This window comes from Oncorhynchus masou, chromosome 24 (genome assembly GCF_036934945.1).
Source record: "Oncorhynchus masou masou isolate Uvic2021 chromosome 24, UVic_Omas_1.1, whole genome shotgun sequence".
NCBI classification, from domain to species: Eukaryota; Metazoa; Chordata; class Actinopteri; order Salmoniformes; family Salmonidae; genus Oncorhynchus; species Oncorhynchus masou.
Window position 1 is genome coordinate 96,502,099 of NC_088235.1, and position 27,017 is coordinate 96,529,115.

Below are 27,017 nucleotides of genomic sequence, written 5' to 3' on the forward strand. Positions count from 1 at the left end.
ATTGGGCCAGTAACCGAAAGCAAGGCACATAGCCCTAATTGCTCTGGATAAGAGCATCTTAAATTACTCAAATGTAAATGTGCTGTAGCCTAACTTGTGTGCAAATAATGGGTTTACACAGTATTTCCAGAACTGATGTAGTGAAATTGAGTATAGTTCAAGTGTTCACCTTTGGTGATGCTTGGCTTCCAGGCAGCATTTATTCTCCGGGAAACACCGGTATCGCGTGCAGGTGGCTCATATTTCTGCGTCATCGCGTAAACCAGCCAATGATAGTACAGTATAACGGAATCCCTCGCGCTTTCAGAGAGCAGTGCAGACTCCGCCTGCACGCTCCACATGGCTACAAACTCATGGTCACTTACTGGGCGCGTGGGTTTGAAGAATGAATGAACACGACTAAGGTAAAACCTGCTATTTGTCACGTTTTTCTGTGATTCCTAGACTGGCATTTCCAACAATTCACTAGACCTGTTCCACTTGCTGTTTATTGGTGGTGCTTGTCAGTTGCCCGCTAACTAGCGACAAAAAGCAACTACCAAAGGATTGCTATGGTGAGGTCATCTGAGAGATATCATTGCAAACTAAGTTATTGTATGTTTCAATTTAGATTTCAAAATCATGTCAACCACCGGAAACTCCTCAAATGAAACTCCAAATCAGGCAGAGAAAAGTGCCTCCCCGGCAAACAGTGGCAGTGGAACCGCGAATATCTCGGACACTATTGTGCAGGTGGGAGCGAGTGTCAAAGCCCCGACACCTTCTGCCAGTTGCCCTGCAATACCCGCCTTCATTTCGAAAGGTACAACGAAAGACCCTGCCCAAACCCAGCCACAGAACGCAAATAATGGATCCAGTGCCACCCAGCTTCCGTTCTCCGTGATGCATGTTGCACCTACTACCGCAACCGTGACTGTCGCACCTGTCCAGGCAAGCACTCAACCGGTCACGTCATCCACAACCATAAAGTCTGTCGTGAGCAACCTGCCTCCAACGGTGGTCATGATAACCACGGGACTGAGACCAATTTCTCCAATGGTTGCGGGACCGAGAGTGAGCTCTCCAACGGTGACCATGAGCGCACAGCCACCGGCGCGCATGAGCTCTCCTTTGGGACCAGCGGTGACTCGAGTTGCCACAGCGACCCAGGCACCGGGGAAGGCTGCAGTGATAGCTATACCAAGACCAACAACTTTTCAGCAACCAGCTGCATCGATCAGACCCCCACAGACCACGTCTGTCCAGCTTCCAGCCAACTTTCATATCCCGCCAGGTGAGTGCCTGACCAGGCATCACCTGGAACTGATTGAAAGCAAAATGGAGGGAGGTAGAAGTAGTGATATTGGAGAAAAAAAGTGCACATGAGGTAGTGGATCTTTCTTGATTCATCTTTCCTCAATTCCTCACAACCACTCATCCTCCTTCTCAAACATTATTGGAGAAGTTCCAAGGTCCCTCCCCTTGGACCTTCTCCTCCAATGCATTTTGAGGAGAGAGGACACAGTGAATCAATGAAAGATTAGCTGGCAAAGTGTGTAGAGGTCGTCTTAAGGGGCACTTTTTAACATAGACACTGTTCTGTCGACAGGCATGGTGCTCATCCGTAGTGACAGTGGCCAACTGATGCTGGTGTCCCAACAAGCTTTGGCTGCAGCCCAGGGCCTCGCAGCCAGAACTCCTGGCACTGGGACCTCTCCTAGCCCTAGGCCACCAACCACACAGGTGTGTGTGGGGGGTGGCTGTGTGTGTGTTAACCTGTGACAGGTGTCTTATCATACTATGCACCTACCTGGAAGATGAATGTGTGTGTTAGGGCTGTAATAGTGTGTGTGTGTGTGTGTGTTAGGGCTGTAACTGTGTGTGTGTTAGGGCTGTAACTGTGTGTGTGTGTGTTAGGGCTGTAACTGTGTGTGTGTGTGTGTGTTAGGGCTGTAACTGTGTGTGTGTGTGTGTTAGGGCTGTAACTGTGTGTGTGTGTGTGTGTTAGGGCTGTAACTGTGTGTGTGTGTTAGGGCTGTAACTGTGTGTGTGTGTGTGTGTGTGTGTGTGTTAGGGCTGTAACTGTGTGTGTGTGTGTGTGTGTGTTAGGGCTGTAACTGTGTGTGTGTTAGGGGCTGTAACTGTGTGTGTGTTAGGGCTGTAACTGTGTGTGTGTGTGTGTGTGTGTGTGTAGGGCTGTAACTGTGTGTGTGTGTGTGTGTGTTGTGTTAGGGCTGTAACTGTGTGTGTGTGTGTGTGTGTGTGTGTGTGTGTGTGTGTGTGTGTTAGGGCTGTAACTGTGTGTGTGTGTGTTAGGGCTGTGTGTGTGTGTGTGTGTAGGGCTGTAACTGTGTGTGTTTTAGGGCTGTAACTGTGTGTGTCTGTGTGTGTGTGTGTGTTAGGGCTGTAACTGTGTGTGTTAGGGCTGTAACTGTGTGTGTGTGTTAGGGCTGTGCACTGGATTTCCGCCTTACTGTGGATACAGATTCAGCTGTTATGTCATTAAAGGTGTCTGCAGCGACTGTCGTGAGAAAAGCTGAGAATCCAGGTGTGATCAGAGTGCCTCCTCCTCCTAGCCCCCATGTGACCACAGCACAGAGTACACCCATGGTTAAGGTACGCTGGAACTGTGTGTGTGTGTGTGTGTGTGTGTGTGTTAGGGCTGTAACTGTGTGTGTTAGGGCTGTAACTGTGTGTGTTAGGGCTGTAACTGTGTGTGTTAGGGCTGTAACTGTGTGTGTGTGTGTGTTCGGGCTGTGCACTGGATTTCTGCCTTACTGTGGATACAGATTCAGCTGTTATGTCATTAAAGGTGTCTGCAGCGACTGTCGTGAGAAAAGCTGAGAATCCAGGTGTGATCAGAGTGCCTCCTCCTCCTAGCCCCCATGTGACCACAGCACAGAGTACACCCATGGTTAAGGTACGCTGGTCTCAACCAATGGTCAAGGTCTGGTTTAGTGTGTTATTTAACTACAGATATGGTTTGATTTGTGGATAAAGAGTGGTTAATTTAGTGGGGCAACATTGGACATTACTACTATGACTTTTCAGTTACCATTTTCTGTCTGCATGCGTGTTTTGCTCTGCTTCACTCCAGGTCGTAGGGGCTGCTCCGACCCCTCCTGCAGGCCAGATCCAGATCCCCAGGCCTATGATCCGCCCAGTGGCCCCTGTCACAGTCACCCGTTCTCCTGGCCCTGGTCCTGTCATCATCCCAACCAAACCCACCAACATCCCAACCAAACCCACCAACACCCCCAGGGCCACACCGCCCACCATCACACCTGTGAGTCAGACCGCTGACTGGGATTGGCTAAAGCTATTGTTTAGCATATTATCTCTGGTTCATGTTCATTAGGGTGTAATGCTACAGAAAGTTCAAATAGAAATGTATAGTGTAAAAAAAACGAGGTGGGGAATTTTGTCAACTCTATTCATTGCATTTGTATTGGCACATTTCACTTACCTGGATACACCCAAGGTTAGTTTGTCTTTCTGTTGCTCAGTGTGACCTCTGACATCTCCCATTATGCTCTCTGTTCAGGAGGTCCTGGAGAATGTGAAGAAGTGTAAGAACTTCCTAGTGACGCTGATCAAGCTGGCCTCTAGTGGAACCCACTCTGCTGACATGGCCAAGAACGTCCGAGAACTCGTCAAGAGCCTGCTGGTACACACACACACACACACACACACACAGTATAAAATAAATAATACAAATACCGAGCTATAATGTGCACTACCATTCAAAAGTTTGGCGTCAACTAGAAATGTCCTTGTTTTTGAAAGAAAAGCATTTGTCCATTTAAAATAACATCAAATTGATCAGAAATACAGTGTAGACATTGTTTATATTGTAAACTTTTGAAAGGTAGTGTATGCTCACATTTTTTTGAGAAAATTCAATTATTTTATAATACAATTTGTCAGAAAGTAAAGGTAAAATGAATGTTATGTCCTTAAATAATTTGGGCACTGTGTGCTTAGGGTTGTTGTCCTGTTGGAAGGTGAACCGTCGCACCAGTCTGAGGTCCTGAGGGCTTTGGAGCAGGTTTTCATCAAGGATCTCTGTACTTTGCTCCGTTCATCTTTCCCTCGATTTTGACTAGTCTCCCGGTCCCTGCCGCTGAAAAACATCCCCACAACATGATGCTGCCACCACCATGCTTCACCGTAGGGATGGTGCCAGGTTTCCTCCAGATGTAACGCTTAGCATTGAGGCCAAAGAGTTCAATCTTGGTTTCATCAGACCAGAGAATCTTGTTTTTCATGGTCTGAGTCCTTTAGGTACCTTTTGGCAAACTCCAGCGGGCTGTCGTGCCTTTTACTGAAGAGTGGTTTCCGTCCGACCACTACCATAAATGCCTGATTGGTAGAGTGCAGCAGTTACGGTTGTCCTTCTGGAAGGTTCTCCTATCTCTACAAAAGGAACTCTGAAGCTCTTTCATAAGTGGCATTCAGGTTCTTGCTCACCTCCCTGACCAAGGCCCTTCTCCCCCAATTGCTCAGTTTGGCTGGGCGGCCAGCTCTGGGAAGAGTCTTGGTGGTTCCAAACTTCTTTGATTTAAGAATGATGGAGGCAACTGTGTTCTTGGCAACCTTCAATGCTACAGAAATGTTTTGGTATCCTTCCCCTGATCTGTGCCTTGACACAATCCCGTCTCGGAGCTCTAGGGACAATTCCTTCAACCTCATGGCTTGGTTTTTGCTCTGACATGCACTGTCAATTGTGGGACCTTTTAATATAGACAGGTGTGTTTCTTTCCAAATGATGTCCAATCAATTGAATTTACCACAGGTGGACTCCAATCAAGTGGTAGAAACATCTCAAGGATGATCAATGGGAACAGGATGCACCTGAGCTCAATTTCTAGTCTCATAGCAAAGGGTCTGAATACTTATGTAAATAAGGTATTTTATTTTTAGATTTACATATACGTTTTCGCTTTGTCATTATGGGATATTGTGTGTAGATTGATGAGGGAAAACATTTATTTAATCCATTTTAGAATAAGGTTTTAATGTAACAAAATGTGGAAAAAGGGAAGGTGTCTGAGTACTTTCCAAATGTACTAAATTTACCTGTTAGAAACTATTTGAATTATAATTACACAACCACACACTTACCACACACTTACCATTGTGATGGTAGACATTTTGAAGAAGCAGAACTAAAAAAGGATTAAAAAAGGACAACCCAAAACGTGATCTCATTGAAAAGCCCAACATGTCCTCTAAGGTACAACAGGACCTAACTCAGTGGACTTAAAAATACGGACTAAAAACAGCGTACTGGGTCTCAGGAGGATATACTGTAACATTTTAGAGTAAGACTGAAATACATAAACCATGCCTTCCAATAATGAGAAAGTAAAGTGTGCCATGGCCTTCCTGTGAAGAAAATGTTTAAGTAGGGAGTCAAACCTGTGGCCCAGGATTACAGAGTAAAGAAAAATAGAAGTGAAATTTGAAACACTTATAGGATAACAGCTCAGCATTGTGTACTTAAAATGTAATATGGTCTGTTTGTTAATCGTGAAGTGTGAATGTACAAATTTGATATTTAATAGGGGTTTAACCGGGTTGGTAACCAGGGAAAAGCACGCTCACACTACTTAAATAATCACACGTTCGAATGCTTTCTCATACACACTTTTTCCTCTCTCTCTTTTCTCCTCCAGGATGGGAGACTTGAACCTGAGGAGTTCACTGACCAACTCTACCGTGAGCTCAAGTCTTCTCCCCAGCCCTACCTGGTACCCTTTCTCAAGGTGATGTGATCAGAGAGAAACACCAACACACAAACTGGACATTCTCTTCCTTATTCATCTCCCTCTCATTCTCTCTGTTCTTCACTCACTCTCTCTTTCCTCTTCACTCCTATCTCCATACCTCCAGAAAAGTCTCCCAGCTGTGCGGCAGCTCACCCCCAACCCACAGCTCTTCATCCAGGAGGTTGACCAACCGAAGCCACCGGCTCCAGCCACCTCCAAGGCCCCGGCCTCCAAAGCCCCGGCCCCCACTGCAGGCCGCACCCCTACACTCCTCTCCACCAACTCTAGGCCTGCCCACCTCAGCGCTGCTAGTGGCCAGTCAATCAAATCCACCCAGCTAGTAAGCCAGACTCTCAATGATTACCCAAGCACCAGGCAGAGGTTTCCGTCAGGATATAAGTTATCCCTTTTATTCAACACAAATGCCATACATGCCTATCCTACTGATCACACATATACCTATCACACAAATGCCAAGCGTGATCCCAGGTCAGGGCTCCTATATTCTCCGGTCTATATCCATTCAAAAGTTCTGTGCTTGGCGACTCCAACCCTGTATAATGTACCTGAGGTTTACATAGTAGTCCAGTTAAAGTGTAATATAGATATAGAGTCCCTGTTGTGTAGCAGGCAGCTCACTTCTCAAAGTTCTTCTCTGCACGTTGTCTTCATTCTCTCTCTCCTAACACACGGAGCCCTGAGGTTAGGCCTAATTCTGTTAGAGCCTAGGCTGAGGACTAACTAGGTTACAGCTACTGCTCCCAAAATGAGGATTCTCATCAGTTCTCTTCTGCACACAGACAGACTTCCCTCTGCAGACAGAGACACACAGCTCTCTCACCTTCAGACGGAAAACTTGTGGCAATATTTATTCAGATTTCCTGTAATGTTGATTACGTAATTAACAGTGTGACGAACAGCTCTGTATGAGTGGATGTAGTTGTGTTTGTTTGGAGTTTTAGGAGCATCACACTCAGCATTATTCTTCAATCCCTGAGTAGATCATATACATGTCCAGATGGTCTGGTTTGTGTAATTGTGTTCGTGGCTCAGTCTGAGGTGTGTTTGCCGCACCACAGGTGATCCAGCAGCCTAGAGGTGTGGTGTATAAGCCTGCTGTGACAAACCCCGCCCCGGCCCGTACATACCTGTCTGTTCAGAACAGGAGCCTGGCCAAACCTATGGTCATACAGTCAGGACAGTATTACAACACAGGTAGAACCACACTCACCTGACAGTCTCTCTCACACACACACACACACACACACACACACACACACACACACACACACACACACACACACACACACACACACACACACACACACACAGGTAGAACAACACAGGTAGGACCACACACACACAGCAACACAGGTAGAACAACACAGGTAGGACCACACACACACACAGGTAGAACCACACACACACAGCAACACAGGTAGAACCACACACACACAGCAACACAGGTTGAAACACACACACACAGCACTACAACACAGGTAGAACCACACTCGCCTGACAGTCTCACACACACACAGCACCACAACACAGGTCAACCACACCTTACACGTCAACTGACTATGGCCTTTTTCTCCTCACTACTTTGTGTTCTCATCTTCCTTGTTGTCCCCCTAGGTGCTGTTGTCAGGCGGACTCCATTCCTTGTCCCACCGCCTCCAGCCCAGAGACACGCCTTCAAGGACAGTGTTGGTTCTTTCAGGTAACACATACATTTGTGACCAGAGCCTGTTGTACTGCACCAGAATGTATGGAGGGTCCAAATATTTTATAGCTATTCACTGAACGTTAATTCACTCTAAGCCAGACCCGAGTTATCTTGTTTGTCTGAGGTAGATTTTTTTCTGTTAACTCTGTTTACTTGCTTACCTCAGGGAGGAGGATGACATCAACGATGTGGCCTCCATGGCTGGGGTCAACGTGAGCGAGGAGAATGCTCGTATCCTAGCAACCAACTCTGGGCTCGTGGGCTCTGTGGAGCGATCCTGTCAGGACAAACCCTTCTTGTCCCCAGCCCCGCTGCTCACACACATCCTCCACACTGGTACCCACAATCCTTCTCTCTACCCACAATCCACCTCGCTGCTACTCTCACACGCATCCTCTACACCAGTATCCACAATCGCTCTCTGTTCCCACAATCCTCTACTGCTCACATACATCCTCCACACTGGTAACCAGTAAAGATGTACAACTTCTGCACTCCTTCTGTGCTTTAGATAGGCGTCATGCCTCTGGTCACCTGCAGGGAGCAAAGTTGACTAGAAATGGACCTTTCTTAACCTCAGATACAGAAAACAATTAATCGCTCCTCTCGCCTCAGTGTTTCAGAATTGTAGGAGAAATGAGGAGACTGGAATTAGTGTGGCATAGTGGCGATGTCAAAATGTTCAGAATTAAAGGTTTATATGACTGTAAGGCGTTACAGAGGGTAGTGCGTATGGCCCAGTGTATCACTGAGGCCAAGCTTCCTGCCATACAGGACCTAGATACTAGATGGTGTCAGAGGAAGTCCCAAGTCATAGACTGTTCTCTCTGCTACCGCACGGCATGTGGGACCGGAGCACCAGGTCTAGGTCCAAAAGGCTCATTAACAGCTTCTATCCCCAAGCCATATGACTGCTGAACAATTAATCAGATGGCCACCCGGACTCTCTCGCCTTCTCTCTCCATCGCTCGCTCTCTCAGGTGAGAAGTTTGGAGTGTCCGAGGTGGGGTCAGACGTGGTCAGTCTGGTGTCTCACGCCACACAGGAGCGTCTCAGAGATCTGCTGGAGAAAGTCACAGTGGTGGCACAGCATCGCAAGATTGCCCTCAAGGTGTCCTACCCTGGCATCACTATATTATACACACTACTACAGCCCTACCCTGGCATCACTATATTATACACACTACTACAGCCCTACCCTGGCATCACTATATTATACACACTACAACAGCCCTACCCTGGCATCACTATATTATACACACTACTACAGCCCTACCCTGGCATCACTATATTATACACACTACTACAGCCCTACCCTGGCATCACTATATTATACACACTACAACAGCCCTACCCTGGCATCACTATATTATACACACTACTACAGCCCTACCCTGGCATCACTATATTATTCACACTACAACAGCCCTACACTGGCATCACTATATTAGACACACTACAACAGCCCTACACTGGCATCACTATATTAGACACACTACAACAGCCCTACACTGGCATCACTATATTATACACACTACAACAGCCCTACCCTGGCATCACTATATTATACACACCACAACAGTCCTACACTGGCATCACTATATTAGACACACTACAACAGCCCTACACTGGCATCACTATATTAGACACACTACAACAGCCCTACACTGGCATCACTATATTAGACACACTACAACAGCCCTACACTGGCATCACTATATTATACACACTACAACAGCCCTACACTGGCATCACTATATTATACACACTACAACAGCCCTACACTGGCATCACTATATTATACACACTACAACAGCCCTACACTGGCATCACTATATTATACACACTACTACAGCCCTACCCTGGCATCACTATATTATTCACACTACAACAGCCCTACCCTGGCATCACTATATTATACACACTACAACAGCCCTACCCTGGCATCACTATATTATACACACTACAACAGCCCTACTCTGTCATCACTATATTATACACACTACTACAGCCCTACCCTGGCATCACTATATTATACACACTACAACAGCCCTACCCTGGCATCACTATATTATACACACTACAACAGCCCTACAATGGCATCACTATATTATACACACCACAACAGCCCTACACTGGCATCACTATATTATACACACTACAACAGCCCTACACTGGCATCACTATATTATACACACTACTACAGCCCTACCCTGGCATCACTATATTATTCACACTACAACAGCCCTACCCTGGCATCACTATATTATACACACTACAACAGCCCTAACCTGGCATCACTATATTATACACACTACAACAGCCCTACCCTGGCATCACTATATTATACACACTACAACAGCCCTACCCTGGCATCACTATATTATACACACTACAACAGCCCTACCCTGGCATCACCTATATTATACACACTACAACAGCCCTACACTGGCATCACTATATTATACACACCACAACAGCCCTACACTGGCATCACTATATTATACACACTACAACAGCCCTACCCTGGCATCACTATATTATACACACTACAACAGCCCTAACCTGGCATCACTATATTATACACACTACAACAGCCCTACACTGGCATCACTATATTAGACACACTACAACAGCCCTACACTGGCATCACTATATTAGACACACTACAACAGCCCTACCCTGGCATCACTATATTATACACACTACAACAGCCCTACCCTGGCATCACTATATTATACACACCACAACAGTCCTACACTGGCATCACTATATTATACACACTACAACAGCCCTACCCTGGCATCACTATATTATACACACTACAACAGCCCTACCCTGGCATCACTATATTATACACACCACAACAGTCCTACACTGGCATCACTATATTATACACACTACAACAGCCCTACCCTGGCATCACTATATTATACACACTACAACAGCTCTACACTGGCATCACTATATTATACACAAGCAATACAACAGGGGTCTCCAACTCTGCTTCTGGAGAGCTACTTGGAGTACAGGCTTTTGTTCCAGCCCAGCAGTAACACACCCGATTGGAAAATCCAACTTATCAAGCACTTCTCTCTGCTGGACTGTGATTAGGTGGATCTGGTATGTTAGTGAAGGGCCGGAGTAAAGTCCTGCACACCCAGAAGCTCTCCAGGAGTTTAGGAACCCTGCACTACACCATTATTATCAGTATGACGCCCTCATAATACACATACTACAACTGTAACAGCATTTCACAACTTGTACTACAGATCTTGTAGAATCCTCATGGTCTCTCTGTGTAGGAGGACTACAGTCACGTTCAGACCAGTGATGTGCGTTCCCAGCTCCACTTCCTGGAAGAGCTGGAACGTCTGGAGAAGCAGAGGAGAGACGACGAGGAGAGGGAGACCCTGCTCCGCGTCGCCAGGGTACATGTTGCAGACTAATGGGGTTTCAGTTTTGACAAAGCTGCTCATGATTACTTAAGTTGTCTGATCTAGATGAACCATTGTAGAATCCTGCTGCCTCCAGACGGTCAACATCCGTCTGTTTCTTTTCTGCCTCACAGAGTCGCTGTAACACCGATGACCCAGACCAGCAACTACTGAAACAACGGGCCAAAGAGGTTTGTGTGTTATGTCATTGTGTGTGCGCTTGCTTTACTTGAAATTGCGTCACGTCAGCTGTAACTATTCAATCAGACGGTCATTTCCAAACAGTTTGAGGGAAGCCTGTCCCCAGGGAAGGACAAGTAGAACACACTTCAGCCCATTAAGGCTCTGTGCTGTTACTGGTAGCTGCAAAATGAGCTTCATTTTTAGATTCTTTCTCCTCTTCATAGTTATAGCACAGTGGTGGAGCATTTTCAAAAGGTTTGACCACATCTAACCTAATATATACGTTTTATCAGTAATGTTTGGGAATTCTATAATGCCTGCTAATTCTTAGACTAATTGTTCATTTAGTAAATTAGATTGTGTGTGATGTTTGGCTGAGGGGGTTGTAGGAGCTGAGGCAGTAGCTAGATGACACAGAGCCAGCGGTAGGGTACTGGTAATAAAGAGGGAGGAGAAACTGAGGTGGTTTTCTCTCCGTTGGTGGATTGCTCACGGCAACCATGTTCCCAGAGGTCTCTCCACGGCAACAGCAGAAATCAACAAAATAGTTTCATTTGCATACTCAGCCTGTGTGGGTGTTCAGACTCACCCTACACACCAATGCGCACACACACACACACACACATCCAAGCCCCAGAGAAGGTACAGCTGTAATTGGAGCTAATTTTAATGGAGCCTGTTTCTGGGGCTGGAGTTGAGGCCTGCGGCAGACACAAAGTGGAATCAAATTAGAACACCTACGGTGTGTGTGTGTGTGAGGTTGTCTCTATGTGACCTTGACAACATTATACATTAATTGGTTGAGATTTGGCTAGTGTGATTCTTTATTGGCTCACTGTATATCTCACTGTATATCGTTTTATGGAAATTACCCTAGCTTCAGTGTTTCAGTTATTACTTTATGAGCATTCAACTTCCCATCCTATAGCAGCGTTTCTTTAACTCTGTCTTGGGACCCCAAGGGGTGCACATTTTTTTAGATTAGCACTACATAGCTAACTCAAATATACAAAGATGGATAATGAGTTGGGGGGGAGTTTGGGAATTTGGGAAACCCTGCTTTATAACACCCCCCTCCCTCTCTCTCTCTGTAGCTCCAGCAGTTGGAGCAGGCTCAGCTGCAGCACAGAGAAGCCAACCTCACTGCCCTGGCTGCCATCGGGCCTCGCAGGAAGAGACCACTGGGCTCCAATGGAAACCAGGTATGTACAGTATGCGTGTGTGTTATTATACTGAAGAGAGTGGATGGAGGTTCTCGGTTATCAGTATTTTTATGGTATCTGTGACACATTTTCAATCTATGAAATCAGGTGGGTAGGGGGGTGTACCAGGTGGGTAGGGGGTGTGTACCAGGTGGGTAGGGGGGTGTACCAGGTGGGTAGGGGGTGTACCAGGTGGGTAGGGGGGTGTACCAGGTGGGTAGGGGGTGTACCAGGTGGGTAGAGGGTGTACCAGGTGTGTAGGGGGGTGTACCAGGTGGGTAGGGGGGTGTACCAGGTGGGTAGGGGGGTAGGGGATGTACCAGGTGGGTAGGGGGTGTACCAGGGGGGTAGGGGGTGTACCAGAAGGGTAGGGGATGTACCAGGTGGGTAGGGGATGCGTATATGAGGAACACCTGTGTTAGTGTCACTGATAAGAAACAACATTCAGGGGAGACTAGACCTGTGACGCGAAGGAGCAGACATGCGCAGGACTGTTAGTTTAGGTTAAAGTGTCTAATTGAACGGAGTTTATTTAATTCCCTGACCCTGCAGGCGATGGGTTTAGAGATGAAGCTCTGTAAACTGAACACATTAACCGCTGCCTTTGAACTGTGTTACCCAGAGGACCCTGCAGCCTGAGGAGCTTTCCTCTCCTGCCTCCTCTCCCTTTCCTTTGTAGCGCTACAGGGCCTTCCTTTCTGCTCTCTAAGGCATCGCCTCTGTGTGCCAGAATCTGAAGGAGAGACGGCGGGGGGAGAAGGGAAGCTGTTTGGCATAATGGTAATGTTGAAAAGTTTAGGATGAAAGCTTCATCTGTTGGGCCGTTCATCTTTCTTTTTCTCTCTCTCTTTGTTGGTGTTCACCTCCCCCCCCACCCCACCCTTTCTCTCAGGTGGGGCCAGGTGGCATTATGTCAGTACTACAGAGGGCTGGGGTTCAGAGAGTGACTGGGGTCTCTCTGAGGGACCTACTCTTCTGTCTGGAACAGGACCCTCCTCTACGACACTCTCTCACTCTCTACAAGGGCCTGCTCAGATAGTATCTCTCACACACAAATTATCAGTCTCTCCCCCACTGTTTGTGACAGATTCTGTGTGCCTTACCACTCTTTCAGATGTATATTATATTTATTTTGATATTTTTATTTTATTGATATTTTTGTTATGTATTTTATTTTCTAACAATTTGTAGCACAATCAGCAATGTAACTGAATTCTGCTGATTCATGCTGAGAGAGAAAAGATTGTAGTCCGGTTGGCAGGACCAAACATTTTTATATTACACTTTTTGAGAAGGGCAACTCTGTGAGAGAAGAGGTCATACCAGTAGAAGTCAGCTCTGTTACAGTCTAAAGCAGTGACCCTCTGCCCTAAGTGTGATTCAGAGTGTTCTGTGGTGAGGTCATTGACTCTTCCTTGTTTTTCTGTTTCATGCTAATAATATCATTCTTTACTTTGATGTTTACATGGTTGACCTGATGATTGTAAACCTGTGACAATTTAAAATAAGTTAATAGCAAAGCCTAGTTGAGTGTTGTACTGTGTTCTTTTACAGTCTATCAGGGATTCTTTGTTTATTTCCACATTACTTACACATTTTCATGAAAATGTTATGCTTCATAATTGATACCTTTTTTTAGGTTGTCACTTGGAGGGAAAAATAGTGATCCTTCACGGCGTGTGTGGAAATGTGTCAGAGTTGTGGATGTGTTTGAGATGAATTATTCCGCTATCTCTGAATACAGAAGAGAGGAGCTTTAAGGCACAGAACTACCTTTTGGCAATGAAATACAAAGGGTGGAAAGAATGAAGTGGATCAGAATTCTTTCAGCTGAAAAGGCTGCTGACCAATAACTTAACACTAAGCTCGGCAAACTGACCGTGTGCCAATTAAAGAAGGATCTGATAGTGGAAATCAATGCTGACCCTTCATGTGGAGGTTAGCTACGTAGACTGTTTCATGTAACTGTTCCAGTTATAGCAAATGGTGAGGGAGTATTTTAATTCATGTGATTACTGATTGATTAGGTGATTGCTGAATTATTGATCATCGTCGGCAACGTTAACAAGCTCATCATATGTCCCAATGCTTCCTGTTCCTGTCTCAGATCAAAGACAAGCCCCTCCCTCTGACAGCTTGTCAAATCCAGGAAGACAAAGGCACTTTAGTGTACTTAATATTCATGCACTGCTTATACATATTCATTAACTACTTTCTGCTAAACTCTGAAGCAGGTGGAATATTTACCATGCCACCTAAAATTAATGCAAACCTCTCCCTTAACTTTCCGGTTTCAATTACACGGTGATGTTAGGTTTGTCATCCGATCTGTGATTGCTAGCATAACTAAAATGAACATTTAGTGAATATTCTCATCATTTACAGTTTCCTGAATAATTAATAGACACACACACACATGCAGACTTTTTTTTGTATGAAACATGTTTTTACATCCTTTTGGTACATTCGTTTATGAAATCAAATTTCCTTTAGTGTGACAGACAGTTTTGATACAGATCTCAAGTCCTCTGCTGCACAAATGCTCAGCATAAAACATGCAACAATTCAATCTCTGACAAGACAAATCTCTTTTATCAATGTGATGAATATAAAGTGTAGAATAACCACTTCAGAAGTCCATTGTCATAAGATTAAGACTTAACATGTGAAAACCATATTTTTGGTTTATAAAAAGTTCCTTAAAAAAAAAAAAACTTCCATGAGTTCCTCGTACTAACTTCAGCTTTACAGAACCATATATTTGATCTATTTAGTTTAGGCTGGGTTAGATTTCCCAGACACTTGTGCTTTTTAACATTCAGCTGCATATCTTCCATGTTCATTAGTGTCGTCTCTCCATTTCAGAGTTTCAGTCATGACCTCATCCCATTCTATGATTATTTACATTATTGTAAGAATCTTAATGAATCCACATAGTATTATTATGACACTATAAAACAGAATAATCCTACACAGTAACATGAGTAGTATGATGATAGTGCTAATGTTGCTTCTCTCTATGCTATAGGTCCCTGCTCATGGGGAGAGGGGTCAGTCACTATCTGCGTACCGCCTGGTTAGTGACTTCCATAGTTCATTGCGGTGAAGTCATAGTTCTATTGCTCTCCTTTGGTGTAGGTACAATCACCGTTTCATCATGGCAATACCTATGTCCCCAAAATTCTAAAACAACTATTGGCGTTCCCTTGGAGATGGAGGCGTGGCTTTCTGGTTTCTCCTGGCCAATTATCCCCTGACCTCTGATCTGACCTGGGTCGGGCTTAGTCCAGTGCTTCCTGTTTGATGCGGATGAGGGTGTGGCCACGCTGTCCGTTGCTACTTCCCTCCCTGCGTAGGACGTACTCGCTGAACTGGGAGGAGTCTACTCCCCCGCCACACGCCCCTGCTATCTTGAATCCTCTCTGTTGCAACCTCTCCAACACCTGTCAATCAAACACACACACATGCATTACAGACACCGTACACACACACTTGTGGTCAGAATAACCACTCGGGTAGACACAGACTCAGATCTCAAGTTTTAATCACATTCACAACAATTATTTGGGGTTTGACAAAAAGAGAATAGACGATGAATCAGGTAATTGGTGGTCTAATACAATATGTATGGAAGGTCAGTTGACCGTGGGGCAGAGAAGTGATTTCAGAGAGGGGCTGATTCAGGGTCCAGTCATACCACAGTCATACAGGACTCCAGTTTGTGGAAGAGTACCAATGTGTGAATATGTGCAAATGTGCTACTAACAATAGCACAGACAGTGCCCATAGGGCCCAAGTTCACTCATCTCTCTCTTTAGCAAGACTCAGTCTGACTAAAGAAGAGCCAGCCATCTCACCCTGTCCTTCCTTGACCTAAAAATCAAGTGACAGACAGGCAGATGCCCTCTATCACAACAACTCACACATACAAACAGACGCAAACCCTTTTTCTAGTGCAATATTATGTGCATCCCAAATGGCACCATATTCCCTATGTAGTGCACTATGGGCCCTAGTTAAAAGTAGTGCACTAAATTGTGAATATGGTGACATTTTGTATGCAGACATTCTCTCTAGCTGCATGATGGCATTCCATTAGTATACACTGAAGGAGCATCTGTACCTCTATCCTGTCTGCCTCGCTGTCTCGCTCTGTCGCCCTGTCCTCTCTTTGTTTGTTGCAGGCAGTAGGCTAAATTAGAAACCTCTGTCTGCCTCCATCCCTCTCTCTCTCTGCCTTGAAGGCTCTGCATGGTCAAACCGACATCTGCAGTGGCCGTACAGCATTTACTGTGATGTGGCCTCCGCAGAGATCAGAGCATTCATACTTCTTGCGCTTCACAGAGCAGGCCAGAGCTGTTTTAAAGAAAGTTATCAAGGAAGTGAGTTTGTGATTATACAGGACCTCCCGCCCCCACCTACCGTCAACCAATCATGACAGTGCAGTGCTATAAGGAGCTACTCTACATGATAAAAGGTATGTGGACACCTGCTTGTTGATCATCTCATTCCAAAATCATGGCCATTAATATGGAGTTGGTCCCACCTTTGCTGCTTTAACAGCCTCCACTCTTCTGGGAATGCTTTCTACTAGATGTTGGAATATTTCTGTGGGGACTTGTTTCCATTCAGCCACAAGCATTAGTGGGGTTAGGCACTGATGCTGGGCGATTAGGCCTGGCTCGCAGTCGGTGTTCCAATTCATCCCTAAGGTGTTCGATGGGGTTGGGTCAGGGCTTTGTGCAGGCCAAGTTCTTCCACACCGATCTTGACAAGCCATTTCTGTATGGACCTCGCTTTGTGCACAGGTGCATTGTCATGCTGAAACAGGAAAGAGCCTTCCCCAAACTGTTGCCACAAGTTGGAAGCACAGAATCATTTATAATGTAATTGTATGCTGTAGTGTTATGGTTTCCCTTCACTGGAACTAAGGGGCCTAGCCCGAACTATGAAAAACAGCCCCAAACCATTATTCCTCCTCCATCAAACTTTACAGTTGGCACTATGCATTTGGGCAGGTAGTGTTCTCCTGGCATCCACCAAACCCAGATTCATCTTTCGGACTGCCAAATGGTGAAACGTGATTATCACTCCAGAGAATGTTTCCACTGCTCCAGAGTCCAATGGCAGCGAGCTTTACACCACTACAGCCGACACTTGGTATTGCACATGGTGATCTTAGGCTTGTGTGCGTGCGGCTGCTCGGCCATGGAAACCCATTTAATGAAGCTCCCGATGAACAGTTATTGTGCTGACGACCCTTCCAGAGGCAGTTAGGAACTCTGTCGTGAGTGTTGCAACCAGCAGACGCAGTAGCCGATGGCCACGTTTCATATCTAACCAGGATTAGTCTTTCTTTCTCTGGCTGCTCTGGCCCTCTGAGGTTATACTATGTTTGTGCCATGGGTACTAGTTAGTGGGATGTTACCTATACAGAGTTGAGGTGGGTTAATGTGATGTTATGAGTTGAGGTGACCTTATCTGTTGTGAGTTGTGTTAACTTTGTATTTTGGGTTGTTCTATGCAGTGTAAGGGTAGTGTCTGTCATGTTACCTGTACAGAGTTGAGGTGACAGTATCCGTTGAGTGGGAAGCGTATGACGTGCGTAGAGTCATGATTCCAGCCTGCGTTCAGGGAGTTACACATGACGTCCCCGACCTCTGGAAACACCTCCTCGATCAGAGCCCTGTCCCCACTTAGAGTGATCCTCTCCCCCAGCTCTGGAGCTACACGCACCACCACACACTCACACACACGCCACACCTTCCTGTCCTCGCGCTCACTCCTCCAGCGTTCTAATTCTGCTTGTAGTGGAGATAGCTGGAAGAACCTGGCCTCCTCATAGAGTAGAGAGTACTCCTGTAACATACACACACACACACACAAATGTACACAGACATGCACACAAAAACACAATGATCATCAGATTCTTAAAAAGAAACTGTATCTCACAAAGCTTCACACTATATGTTATAAGTGTGCAATTACAGACAAGGTTTTCCAGGCCTGAGTGCAGGGTCAGATAAACTCACTTTGAAGTCGTCAGGGACGAGCAGTTTTGCCGTCCGCAGGAAGTTGAGGATGTAGCGGAACATGTGACCGTCTCGGTCTATGAAGTAGTGCTGCTTCAGACTGTCCAACACTATGGGCTCTGTCCCGTTGAACAGACGACCAATCCTGGGGGGAAGGGGAAATCATTGAGATCATCATCAGAGTGTACATGTCTGAGGGGATCAGTTTGAGCAAGGCTAAACGTAGCATTGCTAATCTTGATCACATAATGAGTATGTATTTGGGATGCAAGGTCATTTGTAGATCAGTGATTGCATTCCACTTCAATGTAGTCAATCGTAAACACCCTATGTGTGTGCGAGTCTTACCGTGACTCTGGGTACTTGGTCAGTGTCGCCAGGCTGCTGGTGTACATGTGACCTCCTACATCTATGTGTACAGGGGCGTTGGTTTTTGTGAGCTGGGCTGGGGTGGGGATGCCCCCTATACCCCCTATACCCCCTGAGCCCAGCGGAGAGGCAGGGGACTGGGAGACCAGTGGCCGGCTGGCCATGCTGCTATTACGGCTATCCTGGGAGAGAAGAAGAAGAAGAAGATACACAAATGTCCAACTGAAATTTGTCACAAGTATTGTGTGTGAACATAGCACACAGTCATTCCCTGAGTGACTAAGTAGAGACAGGACACTAGTAAAGAGTTGTAGACTGGGACTTCATTCATACTCTGTCAACGTTTTTAGTACAATTAACTCATGATGCACTAAACTACATGATGCAGAGTGGTTTCTGCCCTTGTCAGTGTCTCTGTCTGGCTAACTAAGGACAGTGGAGTGGGCTGGGTGTTGATAATGAAACCCAGAGACAGATATGAGTCTGTCTCATCCTCTGCTATGTGGGTTGCAGGTGAGACAGGTGAGGACATTCCTGGAGAGGAAGGTTTTAAACACCTTACAAATGCTTCAAGTAAGTTTTCACTGCTGAAAAACGGACAAGCTATAAAGTCTACTGGTCAGCATTCACTGTGGTAAGTAAGTGCAGTGAGGGAGAAAGACAGCCATGGCCGAAGGCAGTCTGCCTCTTAAAGCTGAGAAAAGGGTAAATAGTGAGATAGATGGATGTATAGCTGATAAAGCAGAAAACAGATGAGCAGAGCTGTTAGTGCTGCAGCAGACATGTGCATGTCTCTAGGGTCACGACAGGCAGGCTCTTCTGAGAGGAACGACGCAAAAGCATTCAACTCATTATGATACTGGATATACACAAACAGACACACACACTCACCCACACAAACACAATTTTTTTTTCATTAGGGGAAAGAGGCTTGAGACAGCCTGTCGTACTATTGTTCATTATAGTGCCTGTGTCTCAGGAAAATGTGAGCTTTAGGCAAATTGGTATAAAATAAGTGTGTGAGTGAGAGCTTGCACGCTCTGGCACTCCCCCTGCGGGCTCCACTGTGGTGCATGGTGGGTAATTGTGGGCCTGGGGCGCCATCACCCATAGCAACAGACAAAGTCCCAGAGAGAACTCACTCATGTGTCCTCTACTCTGCACTCACAGGCTTGTCCCAAATGGCACCCTAACCTCTATACATACAATAAACTGCTTTTGACCAGTGTCCATAGGGCTCTGGTAAACAAATTGTGCACTATATAAGGGAATAAGGTGCCATTTGGGACTCTAACACAATGTTCCTGACCTCTTTACTAAAGCACCTAGAACACCCAATGACAGAACTCACTCCTCAACAGTACAAACACACACATCATACTGGTCAATACTTCCACAGTAAATGGAAAATTATGTAAATCATTACATTTATGCATAATCTGTGGATGCTTTGGAGACTAGTAAGGTTATTCTACATTAAATTTAGAAGACCGCTGATCAATTAAAAACCTGTGTTGGTGCAGAGTGTGAAACAGTGTTACCTGCGCTGCTACCGCGCCAGCTGGTAAAGGAGCGGGCGGCTGACCGTGGGGCTCCGGGGATCGGGTGTCCACGGGCTCCGTACCGTCCACTATGACCACCGGGGACTCTCCGCGTTCCTCGGAACGCACACAGAGCTTCTTAGGTGACGGAGGTCCAGAGACATCGCCGGGGCAGTGAGAACGAGATTTCCTTGTTCTCTGCGGCTTCAGTTCCACTGCGTCCGTGACCTGTCGGCTATATGGGATCACGAGCTGGAGATAAGACTGTGCGCCACCATTGACCGTTTCCGAGGCAACGTGAAGCGATACTGACTTTGACCCGATACCAGCGATGCTGTTGAGCGTTGCTATGGAGACTGCGCCGATGCAGTGGTTGGTGTAGGTCTTTGAAAGCTTGGCAGCACGCGACAGCATCTGCATCCTCGTGCCCAGCAGGTTTTTACCGATTGCTTTGTTCTCGTACCATGTCATGTCGCTTAAGCAGCAGTGGTCTCGCGGGCGCTGGAAGAACGCTTTGCACAGCGGGTTCCGTTTCGAGACATACTTCACAAAGCTGGCATACGGACAAAACTCCGTGGCCGTCTCATACATGCGCGGCAGAGTATCATCATCCGTGTCTGGTCTTTTTTTAGTCCAGGACGCGGAGCGAGACTTGTGATACGGCCCCAGCGCTTTGAAATAGATAAACTTTCTCCCATCCTCGTCTATGGCTAGCCCGAATGAATCCTCCTCCAGCTCGCGCTGATTCTCTCTCCCCCTCGTGCAGAAATACATACATGTCTCGAACCACACTTTGTTGAGAAGCCCGAACGGCGTATCCGTGTTAAACACACTAGAGGTGTAGAGTTTTCTCAGGTCCGCTCGCGTAATAGCCTGTTTTTGCACAACGGGACCGGCACCTTGCTCCTCCAGCTTTCTGATGACTGCGGCCAGGGTCAGGTTGGCGCTGCGCAGTTCTGGGTCCTTGGTGAGGTCCAGGGTGCGACAGTAAGGCGGCTCATTCAGGTAGCGGTTCAGAGAACTCCGGATGCTGATGAGAGAGGACTTGCTGTAGAGCTGGCCGCTCTTCGATCGCGCCTCGGCGTAGAAGGAGCGCAGGATCGCGCACAGCGCTTCCTTGTCCAGAGTTTCAAAGTCAGGACTTTGGGCTTTCTCACTCAGGTACTCCCGGAAGATCCTGACCGCGTACCTAGTAGCCAGGCGAGTGTTCTCGCTCAGTCTGGAGCGGTCAGACCGCTGCAGGTCTCCCTCCGGATCCGAGTCCAGTCCGGGGATGTGGAAAAGTCTGGGGTCCGCCCCCGCTCCCGGTCCCATCCCGCTGCACTGGTCCGTACTGCCCATACGGACCGATTCTGTCTCCATAACCGAGCAGCTGCCGGGGTCCACACATTCTGCCTCCCACTCCAGCTCGACATCCTCCTCGTACTCCCCCTCCTCCTCGCCGGTGATCTGCACCTCCTGGATCTCATCCTCTTCCGCCTCGTCTCCGCTCCTCTCAGTCTCTGGGCAGCTCATGTGCTCCTCCCGCTCTTTCCCCGCCGTGTCGCTAGAGCAGTCTGCGCTGCCAGGCATTCTCGCCATATTGCAGTCTGTGTAGCAGTCCTCAGGCAGAGCGCATGCGCTATATTGGACCGCAGAGCTAAGAGAGCTTTGTGTTACTGTTTAGTGACCTTCAGCTAGGCACGCGCTCTTAAAGGTGCAGGGAGCGAGCGAGTGGGTAAATGGAGCGCGCTCACAAAAAAGGCTGCAGTATTGGACTGCATATTGGACCAGTCACATGCAGCACGAATATGTAACGGTTTCATGTCTCTCTTTAATTGAAGTAACTGCTGCATTTGATAAGGCAATACCTGACACACACACATACACACAAAAACCTTTCCCTGCACTTGACACAGGCCAGGGTCAGCGAGGTTTCTTGGGAAAAAAGAGAAACTAGGGCTGTCAGAATTAATCAGTCAACTTAATTTTTTTAAATCACAATTAATCCCATTGTCTGGAAGTGTTCAAAATACATATTTTATACAGCTTAACTACAATACAACGTTAAAAAAACAAGTTATCGATGTTAAAGAGAGTGTGCTTTATAAATGTACCAGATTTTGCTTACCTTTTTATTTTGGACAAAATCAATATTCTTGTCAAGCTTTTTGAATAAAAAAATCTTAAATTACAGCTCAATTTGAGCAAATAAGGCGATTTACTCTTACATTTTCTCATTGTTTGACAGTCCTAATATAAACTCTTTAGTGAACATTCAGTACTTTCCTGGTTGTCATACACTGTACTCTATCTGAGCGCTACAGTGCCTTGCAAAACTATTCATCCCCCTTGACATTTTTCCTATTTTATTGCATTACAACTTGTTATTAGATTTTTATTTGGATTTCATGTGATGGACATACACAAAATAGTCTAAATTGGTGAATTGAAATGAAAAAACAACTTGTTTCAAAAAATTCCATAATATTTCAAAAGGAAAAGTGGTGCGTGCATATGTATTCACCCCCTTTGCTATGAAGCCCCTAAATAAGATCTGGTGCAACCAATTACCTTCAGAAGTCACGTAATTAGTTAGATTGCACACAGGTGGACTTTATTTAAGTGTCACACAATCTCAGTACATATACACCTGTTCCCGAAAGACCCCAGAGTCTGCAACACCACTAAGCAAGGGGCACCACCAAGCAAGTGGCACCATGAAGACCAAGGATCTCTCCAAACAGGTCAGAGACAAAGTTGTGGAGAAGTACAGATCCCAGGGGTGGGTTTTAAAATATCTGAAACTTTGAACAATCCACTGAGCACCATTAAATCCATTATAAAAAAATGGAAAGAATATGGCACCACAAATCTGCCAAGAGAGGTCCGCTCACCAAAACTCACGGACCAGGCAAGGAGGACATTAATCAGAGAGGCAACAAAGAGACCAAAGATAACCCTGAAAGAGCTGCAAAGCTCCACAGCAGAGATTGGAGTATCTGTCCATAGGACCACTTTAAGCTGTACACTCCACAGAGCTGGGCTTTACGGAAGAGTGGCCAGAAAAAAGTCATTGCTTAAAGAAAAAAATAAGTAAACATGTTTGGTGTTTGCCAAAAGGCATGTGGGAGACTCCCCAAACATGTGTAAGAAGGTACTCTGGTCAGATGAGACTAAAATTGAGCTTTTTGGCCATCAAGGAAAACGCTATGTCTGTCACAGACCCAACAGCTCTCATCACCCCAAGAATATCATTCCCACAGTGAGGCCTGGTGGTGGCAGCATCATGCTGTGGGGATTGTTTTCATTGACAGGGACTGGGTAACTGGTCAGATTTGAAGGAATGGTGGATGATGCCAAATACAGGGAAATACTTGAGGGAAACCTGTTTCAGTCTTCCAGAGATTTGAGACTGGGACAGTGGTTCATCTTCCAGCAGGACAATGACCCTAAGCAGTCTGCTGAAGCAATACTCGAGTGGTTTAAGGGAATCATTTAAATGTCTTGGAATGGCCTAGTCAAAGTGCAGACCTCAATCCAATGGAGAATCTATGGTATGACTTAAAGATTGCTGTACACACAGCAAGCCACTGTGTGTGAAGTCTGTTGTTAGACTTGTGCATTGATTTGAGCATACATGCCAATGCCTCAGAAGTACAAAGCAATGATATTATATTCCTCTTAATATAGAACCTCATCACCCTGCTGTACCTCCAGGCTAAGAGTACTGCTCCTCCCTTGGGCATCCGTGACCTTGATGCAGCCTTATACAGCCTGATAGGCTACAGGGTGTCCTCCATACGATGCACTGCTCCCATTACAGCTTATAGGGACTGTATGAGCTCTTATAAAGACTCATAGGTTAGCTATGTTTCCCTTGTGAGGGTTCATATACCTCTTATGCTGCTCTTGTGTAGGTTCATAGTTATGCTGCCACCTAAGCTTAGGTTAATTATGTCCTCCATACTATTCTACAATTACAGCTTCTAAGGACTCTACAAACTAAAAACAAGTGGTTCTATATTGTGCCAAATATCAGCATACCTTTCCAACATTTTTGAGGATAATAAAAACAATCACAAATAAATGTTTTGATCCTGTAGCAAAGCTAAATAAAAATCAGTATTCCCCAAGTAAAGATGGCCTTCACTTCAGCAGTGGTGAATTCATGAACTTCTTCGATGAAAAGATCATGATCATTAGAAAACAAATTACGGACACCTCTTTGAATATGCATATTTCTCCAAAGCTCAGTTGTTCTGATTCTGCCCAGAACTGCGAGGACCTTGGCTCAATGTAGACACACAAGTTTTTTATTTTACTTGTATCGCTCAACACATTCACTAAAATAGTTATGGCATCTAAACTTTTCAGCTGTCTACTGGACCCTATTCCAACTAAACTACTGAAAGAGCTACACTATACATTGGGGCAAAAAAGTATTTAGTCAGCCACCAATTGTGCAAGTTCTCCCACTTAAAAAGATGAGAGAGGCCTGTAATTTTCATCATAGGTACACTTCAACTATGACAGACAAAATTAGAAGAAAAAAATACAGAAAATCACATTGTAGGATTTTCAATTAATTTACTTGCAAATTATGGTGGAAAATAAGTATTTGGTCACCTACAAACAAGCAAGATTTCTGGCTCTCACAGACCTGTAACTTCTTCTTCAAGAGGCTTAAGAGGCTCCTCTGTCCTCCACTCATTACCTGTATTAATGGCACCTGTTTGAACTTATCAGTATAAAAGACACCTGTCCACAAGCTCAAACAGTCACACTCCAAACTTCACTATGGCCAAGACCAAAGAGCTGTCAAAGGACACCAGAAACAAAATTGTAGACCTGCACCATGCCGGGAAGACTGAATCTGCAATAGGTAAGCAGCTTGGTTTAAAGAAATCAACTGTGGGAGCAATTATTAGGAAATGGAAGACATACAAGACCACTGATAATCTCCCTCGATCTGGGGCTCCACGCAAGATCTCACCTCATGGGGTCAAAATGATCACAAGAACGGTGAGCTAAAATCCCAGAACCACACAGGGGGACCTAGTGAATGACCTGCAGAGAGCTGGGACCAAAGTAACAAAGCCTACCATCAGTAACACACTTTGCCGCCAGGGACTCAAATACTGCAGTGCCAGACGTGTCCCCCTGCTTAAGCCAGTACATGTCCAAGCCCGTCTGAAGTTTGCTAGAGAGCATTTGGATGATCCAGAAGAAGATTGGGAGAATGTCATATGGTCAGATGAAACCAAAATATAACTTTTTTGGTAAAAACTCAACTCGTCGTGTTTGGAGGACAAAGAATGCTGAGTTGCATCCAAAGAACACCATACCTACTGTGAAGCATGGGGGTGGAAACATCATGCTTTGGGGCTGTTTTTCTGCAAAGGGACCAGGACGACTGATCCGTGTAAAGGAAAGAATGAATGGGGCCATGTATTGTGAGATTTTGAGTGAAAACCTCCTTCCATCAGCAAGGGAATTGAAGATGAAACGTGGCTGGGTCTTTCAGCATGACAATGATCCCAAACACACCGCCCGGGCAACGAAGGAGTGGCTTCGTAAGAAGCATTTCAAGGTCCTGGAGTGGCCTAGCCAGTCCCCAGATCTCAACCCCATAGAAAATCTTTGGAGGGAGTTGAAAGTCTGTGTTGCCCAGCAACAGCCCCAAAACATCACTGCTCTGGAGGAGATCTGCATGGAGGAATGGGCCAAAATACCAGCAACAGTGTGTGAAAACCTTGTGAAGACTGACAGAAAACGTTTGACCTCTGTCATTTCCAACAAAGGGTATATAACAAAGTATTGAGATAAACTTTTGTTATTGACCTAATACTTATTTTCCACCATAATTTGCAAATAAATTCATTAAAAGTCCTACAATGTGATTTTCTGTTTTTTTTACTTTCTCATTTTGTCTGTCATAGTTGATGTGTACCTATGATGAAAATTACAGGCGCCTCATCTTTTTAAGTGGGAGAACTTGCACAATTGGTGGCTGACTAAAAACTTTTTTTGCCCCACTGTATATACAAAAGTATGTGGACACCCCTTCAAATTAGTGAATTTGGCTAATTCAGCCACACCCGTTGCTGACAGGTGTATAAAATTGAGCACACATCCATGCAATCTCCATAGACAAACATTGACAGTAGAAGGGCCTTACTGATGAGCTCAGTGACTTTCAACGTGGCACTGTCATAGAATGCCACCTTTCCAACAAGTCAGTTTGTCAAATTTCTGCCCTGCTAGAGCTGCCCTGGTCAGCTGTAAGTGCTGTTATTGTGAAGTGAAAACATCTAGGACCAACATCGGCTCAGCCGCAAAGTGGTAGGCCACATAAGCTCACAGAACGGGACCGCCGAAGCGTGTAGTGTGTAAAAATCATCTGCCCTCTGTTGCAGCACTCACTACCGAGTTCCAAACTGCCTCTGGAAGCAACGTCAGCACAATAACTGTTTGTTGGGAGTATCATTTAATGGGTTTTCATGGCCGAGAAGCTGCACACAAGCCTAAGATCTGCATGAGCAATGCCAAGCGTCTGCTGGAGTGGTGTAAAGCTTGCCACCATTGGACACTGGAGAAGTGGAAATGCATTCTCTGGATTGATGAATCATGCATCACCATGTGGCAGTCCGATGAACGAATCTGGGTTTTGTGGATGCCAGGCGAACGCTACCTGCCCCAATGCATAGCGCCAACTGTAAAGTGTGGTGGAGGAGGAATAATGGTCTGGGGCTGTTTTTCATGGTTTGGACTAGGCCTCTTATTTCCAGTGAAGGG

At 45.8% G+C, this 27,017-nt stretch overlaps 2 protein-coding genes across 2 annotated transcripts; one reads left to right on the forward strand and one right to left on the reverse strand.

Moving 5' to 3' along the window:
- Nucleotides 1-621: 621 nt before the first annotated feature.
- Nucleotides 622-13,755, forward strand: taf4b (TAF4B RNA polymerase II, TATA box binding protein (TBP)-associated factor). The gene is made up of 15 exons (XM_064932979.1): nucleotides 622-1,273; nucleotides 1,589-1,722; nucleotides 2,488-2,595; nucleotides 3,077-3,265; nucleotides 3,524-3,646; nucleotides 5,658-5,747; nucleotides 5,875-6,090; nucleotides 6,830-6,963; nucleotides 7,375-7,470; nucleotides 7,643-7,812; nucleotides 8,457-8,587; nucleotides 10,782-10,907; nucleotides 11,048-11,104; nucleotides 12,191-12,298; nucleotides 13,191-13,755. Exons 1-15 carry the CDS (start codon nucleotides 622-624, stop codon nucleotides 13,335-13,337), a joined length of 2,481 nt encoding a protein of 826 aa, XP_064789051.1. The 3' UTR covers nucleotides 13,338-13,755.
- A 964-nt stretch (nucleotides 13,756-14,719) lies between these two features.
- On the reverse strand, nucleotides 14,720-21,821 carry LOC135511489 (uncharacterized). Its single transcript, XM_064932981.1, has 5 exons — nucleotides 20,241-21,821; nucleotides 18,679-18,881; nucleotides 18,331-18,475; nucleotides 17,852-18,157; nucleotides 14,720-15,741 (listed from the first exon to the last, which is right to left on the reverse strand). The coding sequence occupies exons 1-5, from the start codon at nucleotides 21,819-21,821 to the stop codon at nucleotides 15,580-15,582; spliced, it is 2,397 nt and encodes a 798-aa protein (XP_064789053.1). The 3' UTR covers nucleotides 14,720-15,579.
- Between the last annotated feature and the right edge of the window lie 5,196 nt (nucleotides 21,822-27,017).